The sequence below is a fragment of the Vipera berus genome (assembly GCF_964194415.1).
Source record: "Vipera berus genome assembly, chromosome: 2".
Lineage (NCBI taxonomy): Eukaryota > Metazoa > Chordata > Lepidosauria > Squamata > Viperidae > Vipera > Vipera berus.
Window position 1 is genome coordinate 8,500,764 of NC_138203.1, and position 12,013 is coordinate 8,512,776.

General features: G+C 41.8%; 1 protein-coding gene across 3 annotated transcripts in view; it reads right to left on the reverse strand.

Moving 5' to 3' along the window:
• Nucleotides 1-12,013, reverse strand: part of UBAP2 (ubiquitin associated protein 2) — a 145,781-nt gene that overhangs the window by 95,957 nt on the left and 37,811 nt on the right. For 2 of the 3 annotated variants that reach the window (XM_081319242.1, XM_081319241.1), the window contains exons 2-3: nt 6,884-7,023; nt 2,546-2,623 (exon numbers count right to left, since the gene is read on the reverse strand). In XM_081319242.1, the coding sequence (XP_081175368.1) occupies nt 2,546-2,623; nt 6,884-6,982 (177 nt within the window). In that variant the 5' untranslated portion in view covers nt 6,983-7,023. Of the gene's footprint in view, nt 1-2,545; nt 2,627-6,883; nt 7,024-12,013 lie in introns of those variants that run through there. The other variant, XM_081319243.1, reaches the window with a different exon arrangement.

The following is a 12,013-nucleotide window of genomic DNA, read 5'->3' on the forward strand; positions in this document are numbered from 1 at the left end:
CTGGGAGCCATCCAGGGGTAGGCTGAAAGACGGGTGGCTATATCAATGTTATTTATTTATTTACGTCAATTCAATCTGAGGATTCAATTGATTCAGTTTGCCCATTCTACACCACCACCACCACCACCCTCTTTTCCCCCAACACACATAAACAAAAACTGCCTATCCAGGAGGGATTGGTTTCACCTCCAAGCCATGTTTCAATGTCTCTGCTTGCTTCACAAGGCGTGAGGCTTGGAGCCAGGAGAGGTTTTAGGGAAGGGATTAAGGTTTCCTGCATGCGCAGAGCGCAGACAGGAGCTCATCGCTATTTCATGCTTGCGCTGGTGAAGTGGGGGAAAGAGATAAAAACATCTGTGCAGGTCGAAGCAAAGCCTCTGCCTCTCGGGGAGTCAGTGCCAGGAAGACAAATCTCAAGTGAGGGAAAATGAAATCCCTCTCAACAGAAAAGATCCCCACAGAGCATAATTTAACAGTTAGAACAATTAACCAGTGGAACAACCTGCCTCCAGAAGTGGTGAACGCTCCAACACTGGAAGTTTTTAAGAAGAGACTGGACAGCCGTTTGTCTGAAATGGTATAGGGTTTCCTACCTGAGCAGGGGGTTGGACTAGATGACCTCCAAGGTCCCTTCCAACTTATATGGGTAGTCCTCGACTTACAACCGTTCTTTTAGTGACCATCCGAAGTTACAACGGCACTGGGGAAAGTGGCTTAGAACCATCTGTCACACTTACGACCCTTGCCAGCATTCCCCCATGGTCACGTGATCAAAATTAGGATGCTTAGAAACTGGCTCATATTTATGACGGTCGCCGCCTCCCCGGGTCATGTGATCCCCTTTTGCGACCTTCTGACAAGCAAAGTCGATGGGGGAGGCCAGATTCACCTAACGACCGTGTGACTAACTTCAGTGATTCACTTAACAACTGTGCCGAGAAAGGTCATAAAAGTGGGGCAAAACTCCCAATAACCATTTTGCTTGATTAGCAAGGGTAAGGTTGGGCTCAATTCTGGCCGTAAGTTGAGGACTCCCCTATATCTTGCTCTGACTTTTCCACAAACCAACCCCGCTGACTTTTTCTTGAAAAGATACAGTGAGTCCTTGGCTGACGACAACGATTAGGGCTAGAATTTCTGTGGCTAAGCTGGGCCGCTGTTAAGTGAGTCACACCCAGTTTGGTAATGGTTCCAGCTGCATCACTGCAGTTGTTCAGTGAACCATGAGGTCATTAAGCAAATCTACCTTCCCCCATTGAAGCTTGGGAAGGTGGCCGATGGCTTTAGAATATACAGGTAGTCCTCAACGTACGACCATAATCGAGCCCAAAATTTTCATCGCTAAGTGAGTCATTGGTTAAGTGAGATAATAATAATAATAATAATAATAATAATAATAATAATAATAATAATAATAATAATAATAAATAACAACAATAATAAAGTTGGAAGGGACCTTTTGAAGGTCATCTATCCCAACCCCCTGCTCAGGCAGGAAACCCTATACCAGGGATCAGCAACCTGAAACAGTGAAAGAGCCACTCGGAACCGGTTCCCTCACAAAAGGAAAAACTGGGAGCTGCAAAAAATGTGCGCATGCACGTACATGTACGCATGCGCAGAACAGGGTTTGACTGAAGAGTGGAGCCAAGGCGAGATATGCACCTACCCTGCATATTTGAATTAATTGGTTGAAATTTTTTAGTCCCACTTTTTTTTTTTGGGACTGCACATGGCAGAGGACTGAAAGAGCTGCATGCGGCTCCGGAGCCGCGGGTTGCAGACCTGTGCCCTATACCATTTAAGACAAATGGCAGTCCAGTCTCTTCTTAAAAACTTCTGGTGTTGGAGCATTCACCGCTTCTGGAGGCAGGTTGTTCCACTGGTTAATTGTTCTAACTGTCAGGGAATTTTTCCTTAGTTCTAGGTTGCTTCTCTCCTTGACTAGTTTCCATCCGTTGCTTCTTGTCCTGCCTTCAGGTTCTTTGGAGAATAGCTTGACTCCCTCTTCTTTGGGGCAGCCCCTGAGATACTGGAATGCTGCTATCATGTCCCCCCTTGTCCTTCTCTTCGTTAAACTAGACATACCCAATTCCAGCAACCGTTCCTTGTATATTTTAGCCTCCAGTCCCCTGATCATCTTTGTTGCTCTTCTCTGCACTCTTTCTAGTCTCAACATTTTTTAAAAAATGGTTTTGCCCCATTTTACCACCTTTCCTCTCACAGCTGTTAAGTGAGTCACTGCAGCTTGTTAAGTTAGTAACATGGTTGTTAAATGAATCTGGTTCCCCTGTTGAGTTTGTCAGAAGGTTGCAGAAAGGGATCGCCTGACCCCGGGACATCCCAGTAACCGTCATAAATATGAGTCAGTTGCCAAGTGTCTGAATTTTGATCACATGACCATGGGTGATGCTGCAACAGTCATAAGTGTGAAAAATGGTCATTAGTCATTTTTTGCCCACTCAACTACGTGCCATAGCAATAATCTTCTCCTTCTCTCTCTCTCTCTCTCCCTCCCTCCAGCAAAGGTGGGGTGGAAACTTACTTGTTTCACTTTATCCTCAAAGTCTCTGTCGTTCTTATCATATATCATTTGGGCCAGGCGAATCTGCTCTGCTGTGGCCTGAAAAATGCAAAAGCACCCATGAAATATAAGACACAAATCTGCATTCAAAATTAGTATACTGTACAGAGTCCTTGACTTACGACCAAAATGGAGCACAAAGTCTATGTTGCTAAGTGAAGAGCTTTTGCCCCCATTTTATGAGGCAAAACTTGTTAAGTTTTTTGTTTTTGCAACACTTGTTTAAGTGAATCACTGCAGTTGTTGAGTTAGTCACCCGGCTGTTAAGTGAATCTGGATTCCCCACTGCTTGTCCGATTGCAAAATGGGATCACATGACCCCCCAGGCCATTGAAACCGTCATAAATATGAGTCGGTTGCTAAGCATCTGAATTTCGATCACATATCCGTGGGGATGCTGCAATGGTCGTTAGGTGTGAAAAATTTTCATAAGACACTTTTTTCAGTGCCATTGTAACTTTGGACGCTCACTAAATGAACTGTTGTTAAGTCGAAGACTACCTATATTCCCCCCATGGCTCACTCTCCAGCAACTTACTCTTCTATTTTTAATTCGGGGGGTGGGGGAGGAGACCTTTTCTGTGGTTTTTTCCTGTCCAGCAACTCCATTCCAGGTTATAAGCAAGCGTTTAAAAAAAATAAACAACCCCTAACAACAGCCCAGCAGAAGAGTTCTCAGGATACAGGATTTAACACGGCACAGTAAAAGGGACCGCTAACATTTTACCAAATGAAATATATTTCAAAGTTACTGGATTAGGAGCCACAATCAACACTCCAAACCACAGTTCAAAGGCCTTAAGAGCTTTTGTGCTTGAGGGTGGGGAGAGGAGGGTTTGTCTAAATCTGTGAGTTCTTATAATGGCTTTAAGCACATCACATTAAGGATGGTCCATTGAATAACACTTGGCTGAACAACAACAGTAACCTGGCCTGGGCTTAACACTAAATCTTCTCTCCCTTTAGGCAGAGGCAATTATAATTATGTTAGAAAGCAAAATAAGAAGTTATTGGAGGTGTAGAATCTCAGATTAGCATGGCTGGCCCTTAGATAACCTCCTGTGTTGGCTTTCAGGTCCAACTGGTTAAAAATAAAATAAAATAAAATAAAATAAAATAAAATAATAAAATAATAAAATAAAATAAAATAAAATAAAATAAATAAAATAAAATAAAATAAAATAAAATAAAATAATAAAATAAAATAAAATAAAATAAAATAATAAAATAAAATAATAAAATAAAATAATAAAATAATAAAGTAAAATAAAATAAAATAATAAAATAAAATAAAATAAAATAAAATAAATAAAATAAAATAAAATAAATAGCCTTGGTGGCGCACTGGGCTAATGCCTCCTTAAGTAACACCAGCTGCCTGCAATTAGTGCAGGTTCGAGTCCCACCAGGCTCAAGGTTGACTCAGCCTTCCATCCTTCCGAGGTAGGTAAAATGAGGACCCAGATTGTTGGGGGCAATTAAGCTGACTTTGTAATAATGCTGCTTGGGGGGGGCCCCAAAAGCCCTAATAAGCAGGCATATACATAGAATGAAGGCTATTGCTAAGCACATTGGTTTGTGCTTAAATTGTAAGCCGCCCTGAGTCTTCGGAGAAGGGCGGGATATAAATGGGATTAAAATAAAATAAAAAATAAAAAATAAATCATCATAAAAAGAATGGGAAGCTGCTCTGCTGTAAAACAATCCAATCTTCAGAATCATTATCCAGATGCCTCTGGATCTTATGAGCTTTTATTTAGAAAATAATGGTGGCTGGCTGTAAGTTATTGCTTTTTTGGGATGGTATAGAAATTGTAGCAAGACTACACGTTATGCCAGCTGGGGATAATAGCTTAGAATTCTATGGCGTGGACAAGAAGCTTGCAAACATACTGGTAGTAAAACAAAGCTGAAATTTCTTTGTCCTGGTTTGTTACTTTTTGATTAGCCCAAAACTCGGGGGGGGGGGGGGATAAAAAGCACAAACTGAGGAAGCATTTAGGGAAAAACAACAAGCCATTTCTAAGCTTGAAATCTGAAGGACAATCCATCAGCGGCATCTGAAGAAGGGTTTCAGTTACTGCTCTAATTGGAGGCCTCATTTTTGCTGTGCTAAGCAGCTCTTGAGGTCATCCAGTTGCCAGAAAAATTAAAATAGCAAGAGAAAGGACAGGATGCTGGGTTCCATGACGTTTCATTATAGCTTTTCCTCACTGCCACAAGTTGAGAGAGTACAGATAGTCCTCGACTTACGAGCACAACAGAGCCCCAAATTTTTGTTGCCGAGCGAGGGACTTGTTAAGGTGAATTTTGCCCCATTTGACAACCTTTCCTGCCACAATTGTTAAGGGAATCAATGCAGCTGTTAACTTAGTGACACGGTTGTTAAGTAAATCTGGCTTTTCCCATTCACTTTGCGTGTCAGAAGGTTGCAAAAAAGGGATCATGTAACTGAGGACACTGCAACCGTCTGAATTTTGATCACACGATCATGGGGATGCTGCAGCAGTCCCAAGTGTGAAAAATGGTCGTAACTCACATTTTTCAGTACAGCTGTAACTTTGAATGGTTGCTACTTGAACTGTTGTAAGTCGAGGACTACCTGTCTTTTACCAATGTTCACAAGTTCCTGTCCACAGCATCTTCCTGCATAGAGTGTTCTGTGGGTAGAATTCACTCTCTGGGCCATATTTAAGTGTATCAGGATGAAATCTCCCATACACACAGTGCATCACAAACACTGCTCGCTTGCATGTGCTCCTCTGGAGTAACTTGGCCTTTTCTGCTTACCCAGCTGGTCTTTGGGATGCAAACACATCACGACAGCCAACTTGTCAGGCAGTAAATCAGGCCCACTTTGGCTAGGAGGCTGATTAAAAGATTGTATAATCAGGGGTAGGCAACTTCGGCTCTTTTATGACTCATGGACTTCAACTCCCAGAAGCTATGCTGACTCAGGAATTCTGGGAGTTGAAGTCCATGAGTCATAAAAGAGCTGAGGTTGCCTACCCCACAGTCCTCAACTTACCACAGTTCATTTAGGAACCCTTCAAAGTTACAACAGCACTGAGAAAAGCAACTTAGGACCATTTTTCACACTTACGACCCTTGCAGCATCCCCTTGGTCACATGATCAAAATGCGGACGCTTGGCGACTACTTCACATTTGCAGTGCCCCAGGGTCGCGAGATCCCCTTTTGCGACTTCCTAATCGGCAAAGTCAATGGGGAAGCCAGTTTCCCTTAACAACAACGTTACTCACTTAACATCTCCGATGATTCACTTCACAACAGTGGCAAGGAAGGCCGTAAAATGGGGCAAAACCCCGCCTAGATTTGAAGCTGGTGGTGATCTGTTCACGAGGGCTACACCCTGCCCTGATTCTCAAAGACTTTTAGGAGCCGTCAAAGTCTCTTTCCAGAACTGGAGTCAGAAGTTTCTAGTCTGAGTGACCTTTCTAGCCACAGTTGTTCAAGTGAATCACGGCAGTTGTTAAGTTAGTCACATGGCTGTTAAGTGAATCTGGCTTCCCCATTGACTTTGCTTGTCAGAAGGTCACAAAAAGGGATCACGTGTCCCCCGGGATGTTGCAGCCATCATAAACATCATTATTATTATTATTATTATTATTATTATTATTATTATTATTATTATTATTATTATTATTATTAATTTTATTTGTATACCGCCCTTCTCCCGAAGGACTCAGGGCGGTGAACAGGGCAGTATATGTTAAAAGACAAAATACAAAAATTAAAAAAGATTAAACAAAATGCCCACAACTCTTACAAGAAGTTAAAACACATTTAAAAAGTAGGTTAAAACACATTAATAAAACCCAACCCCATCCCATCAGGCCAGGCCAGCTTGTTCGAAGAGGTAAGTTTTTAGATCGCGCCGGAAGGAGCGGAGGTCAGGCGCCATCCGGAGCTCAACCGGAAGATGGTTCCATAAATATGAGTTTCCAAGCGTCTGAACTTTGATCATGTGACCACGGGGATGCTGCAACGGTTGAAAGTGTGAGAAATGGTCACAATGGCCATTTTTTCTCAGTGCTGTTTTAGCTTCGAACAGTCACTATATGAACTGTAACTGCTGCAAGTCAAGGACTTACCTGTATAGGCACACTGAAAAACACAACAAGAAATAGTCTTCAAACTTTGCTGCTGGCTTTGGGGGCACCCACACCTCAAATCTACGGAAAATGTAATTGTGCACTTCACAAAAGGGTGACAATTCTTGCTTGTCCATTAACATTTATAGGTTAAGGACGTGGAGTCAGTGTTGCCAAATACCTACCTGGACTACTGGTTTCTGGGGTTGTGTCAGTTGCGTGGCTGAAATCTGTGTTTTTTCTCGAGTGCCCCGAGTACGTTCACTGCCCACCGAAGTCATCATATACAGTATATACAAATCAATGTATGTACAAAATAGAAAATCTGAAAGGAGAAAGAAACAAACACTCAGGCGCGACTTTCAAGACAAAAATGCAGATGACAGTCCAGGATGAAGAGAAAAGGGATTGAGCCGCGTTTGCATGTGAAATAAAACCATGAGCAGCCCACCCACCCACCCCTTTGTTTTTTCCCTAAATGAAGGGACAGAACTAGAAATCCACCAGTTCCCAGTCAGCTTCTGGGTACAACTGAAAGAGCCATCTACCACCCGTAAAGCACTTCGTGGAAAGAGACAGGCTATCCTCGACTTACAATCACAATTGAGCTCAAAATTTCCATTGCTACGCAAGACCGTTGTTAAATCAGGTAAGCCCCATTTTACAACCTTGCTTGCCACAGTTGTTAAGTGAATCACTGCAGTTGTCAAGTCAGTGACAGGGGCTGTTAAGTGAATCTGGCTGATTTTGCTTGGCAGAAGGTCGCAAAAGGGGGAATCATGTGACCCCAGGACACTGCAACCCGTCATAAATATGAGTCAGTTGCCGGGGGGCTGGATTTTGATCGCATGACCTTAGGGATACTGCAATGGTCCTAAGTGTGAAAAACGGTTATTAAGTCACTTTTTTTTCCAAGTGCCATTGTTAACTTCAATCACTAAGCGAATGGTTGTAATTTGAGGACTATCTGTATTTCTCATGCCACCAATCTCTGACTATTTCTACCCATCCTTTAAGGTCCGGGAATGTTCCAAGTCTCTCTTATTAAACGATGTCATCAGATAGGACTGAGGAGCCGTGCCTCATTTGTCACGAAGCCTCTGCTCTGTGAAGCAGCCTGCCCCCACCTGAATTGTGAAGCCCCCAACCCTGTTGGTGTTTTGTAAAGCTTTGAAAATGTGCCATTTCCCTTGGGTCCTGGGCCTGGGCCTAAGTAAGCCCATCTTTAGGGTTATTGGGTTGAAGATTGGCCTTGATACACTGTGTTTTATTTCCGTTGGGGGGGGATACTTCTTGATTGTTGTTTTAAGTCAATGTTGGTTGCTGAAAATCACATTGTGTGAGAGTGAGAGAGGAAAGGAGGGAGAGAGGAAGAGAAGTGGAGGGGAGGGGAGGGAGGGAGGAAGGAAAGAAGGAGCTCGAATGATTAAAATGATTCTAAAATAACATTTAAAGTTTCTGGAGAGTGTGGAATGTGGGAGGGATAATTTTGCACAGGATGTGGTTTTCTAAGAAGCAGGGAAGGCTGGTATTGAGAAGCCACCAAATTCTGCATAACTAATGTTTGTCTTCCTGCACAATTAAAATAATTACATAAAAAAAATCAAAAGACAACGAAAATAATCGCATAAAAGATAAAAAGCGGTGGATTCTTTAGACAGCTGATTTTTTTTTACATCACCTGTGTGCGCTTAATTTACATCTTAAAGGGGAAAAAAGACGTCAAAAGAATCCACAGAGCTTACTCAGCAGAAAGGAAAGAGATGGCAGAGCTGTCATTTCTGAATATTGGTAAATATGAAATATGAAAGTGCTAGCTATCACCTATAAACCAATACACACACACACACACACACACACACACACACACACACACCTATACGGTGTAGCGCATATTAGAGACTATCTTTCCATGCATGAGTCTGCTCATCTGATCCAAACATCGAGAAGCCTTGCTAAACACACACACACACACACACACACACACACACACACACACACACAAAAACACTTGAAGTACACATGCTCCTCACTTAACGGCCATTTATTCAATGACACCTTAAGAGATGACAGCAAAAATATGTCACATCTGAAGATATGACAGGCAAAAACAATAGAGAAGATAGATTCACCCTATAACTGGTGTGATTCACTGAACAACCGTGGCAAGAAAGCTCTTAAAATGGGGCAGAACTCACTTAACAACTGTCTCGCTTAGCAACAGGAATTTTGGGCCAAATTGTATTTGTAAGTCAAAAACTACCTGTAAAATAAAAACTCCATTGGTTGTCCAAGTCACATTGGAAGAAAAATCACCCTCTCTGAGCCTATTTATTAAAGTGCTATCTATTCAGGTCTTGCTAAATTGCTGAATAATTTTATTAATACTGTAAAGGCTTCATAGGATAGGATAGGATAGGAATAGAATAGGAATAGGAGCTGGAAGGGACCTTGGAGGTCTTCTAGTCCAGCCCCCTGCTCAAGCAGGAGAACCTATACTATTTCAGACAAGTGACTGTCTAGCCTCATCTTGAAAATCTCTAGTGATGGAGCGCCCACGATTTCTGGAGGCAAGCTATTCCACTGGTTAATTGTCCTCACTGTCAGGAAGTTTCTCCTTAATTCCAGGTTGCTTCTCTCTTTGATCAGTTTCCAACCATTGTTTCTCATCCTTCCCTCTGATGCTTTGGTACGATACGATACTCTTTATTGTCATTGTCCCATACAGAACAACGAAATTGAAAATGGAGAATAATGTGACCCCCTCTTCTTTGTTGGTCTGTTAGTTTTAGTCACTTTGTCGAAGAATGAAATAAGATTGGTTTGGCATGATCTGTTTTTAACAAATCCGTGCCAGCTACTGGTTATTATAACTTTGTTTGCTTCTAGTTGTTCGCAGATCTGTTTTTTTATTATGTTTTCTAAGCTCTTCCCAGGTATTGATGTTTAACGGATTGGTCTGTAGTTTCCTGGGACCATTTTTTCCCCTTTCTTGAAGATGGGAACCACATCAGCCCTTTTCCAATCCTCAGGTGCTCCAGGATTTTTAAAAGATACGGTGCAATGGTTCTGGGATAACATCTGGCAGCTCCTTCAGAACTCTGGGATGTAATCTGTCGGATCCCGGTGATTTGTATTCATCAAGGTCAGATAGGTGTTCTCTTACCATTCTCTTGCTTATTTTAATTTTTGTTTCTAATTTGTCTTTTGCAGTGGGTTTTTTGGTATGTTGGGCTATGGTTCTTTTTATGTGAAGACTGGTGCAAAGTATGAGTTAAGCAGCTCTGCTTTCTCCCTGTTGTCTGTTATTTCCTTGCCATCTTCTCTCTTTCGGACCTACAGTTTCCTTGACTTTTTTCTTGTTGTTAATATGTTGGAAGAAGCTTCTTTTATTATCCATGATTTCTCCTGCAAGTCTTTGTTCGTTCTGAGTCTTTGCTTTCCTGATTTCATCTTTGCATGTTCTGGCTGTCTGCTGATAATTGGCCTTAGTTATGTGGCCAATCTGTTTGATCTCCCGCTCGTTGCAGAGTTTGTCTCCCAGTTGACATCAGTCTCCCATTACTACTGTGGTATGCTTCCTACATACATTTTTTAACTGGTTGGCAAAGAGTTCATCTGTTTCCCTTTCCCCCCTCTTTTATATTGACCCATTTGCATTCTGGAGATATTTTATCTTGGATCATGCGCATTTCTGTAAATATGTAGTGTTCTCTTACATATAGTGCAACTCCCCCTCCTCTTTTTGTAGATCTGTTTCTTTTGAACAATTTGTATCCAACTATCAGTCCATTCCATTCATGGGTTTCGTCCCACCAGGTTTCTGTAATGCCGACTACGTCATACCCTACCTAGTGTATTATTGCTCCTAGTTCACCCTGTTTGTTCCCCAAGCTTTGAGCATTTCTATATAAGCATTTAAGACTTTTATGCCTGTCCATGGTTATGTTGCGATAGTTTGAACATTCTTTGGCACTGCCTTTCTTTGGAATTGGAATGTAAACTGATCTTTTCCAATCCTGTGGCCACTGTTGAGTTTTCCAAATTTGCTGGCAAATTGAGTGTAGCACTTTTACTGCATTGTCTTTTAAGATTTTGAATAGCTCAGCTGGAATACTGTCACTTCCATTAGCTTTGTTGTTGCTCAGTTTTTCTAAGGCCCACTTCACTTCACATTCTAGGATGTCTGGCTCGAGGTCAGTGACCACCTCATTGTGATTATCAGGGACGTTAAGCTCATTCTTGTATAGTTCTTCTGTGTAATTTTGCCACCTCTTCTTAATCTCTTCTGCCTCTGTTAGGTCCCTGCCATTTTGGTCCTTTATCATGCCCATTTTTGCATTAAACGTTCCCTTCATTTCTCCAATTTTCTTGAAAAGATCTCTGGTCCTCCCTATTCTATTGTTTTCTTCTATTTCTTTGCACTGTTCATTTAAGAAGGCATTCTTATCTCTTCTAGCTATTCTCTGGAATTCTGCATTCAATTGGGCGTATCTTTCTTTTTCTCCCTTGCCTTTCGCTTCCCTCCTTTCCTCAGCTATTTGCAAAGCTTCCTCAGACAGCCATTTTGCTTTCTTGCATTTCTTTTTCTTTGGGATGGTTTTGGTTGCTACCTCTTGTACAATGTCGCGAACCTCTGTCCATAGTTCTTCAGGCACTCTGTCTATCAGATCTAATTCCTTAAATCTATTTGTCACCTCTACTGTATATTCAACAGGGATATGATTTAATTCATACCTGAGTGGCCTAGTGCTTTTCCCTACTTTCTTCAGTTTAAGCCTAAACTTTGCAAGGAGAAGCTCATGGTCTGAGCCACAGTCAGCTCCTGGTCTTGTTTTTACTGACTGTATAGAGCTTCTCCATCTTTGGCTGCAGAGCATATAGTCAATCTGATTTCTGTGTTGACCATCTGGTGATGTCCATGTGTAGAGCCGTCTCTTGGGTTGTTGGAAAAGAGTGTTTGCTATGACCATCGCATTCTCTTGACAGAATTCTATCAGCCTGTGCCCTGCTTCATTTTGCACTCCAAGGCCAAACTTGCCTGTTATTCCAGTTATCTTTTGGCTTCCTACTTTAGCATTCCAATCCCCCATGATGATAAGAACATCATTTTTTGGTGTTAGTTCTATAAGGTGCTGTAGTGCTTCATAGAACTGGTCAATTTCATCCTCTTCAGCACTGGTGGTTGGGGCATAGACTTGGACTACTGTGATATTGAATGGTTTGCCTTGAATTCGAACTGAGATCATTCTGTCATTTTGAGGATTGTATCCCAGTATTGCTTTTCCTACTCTTTTATTGACTATGAAGGCTAC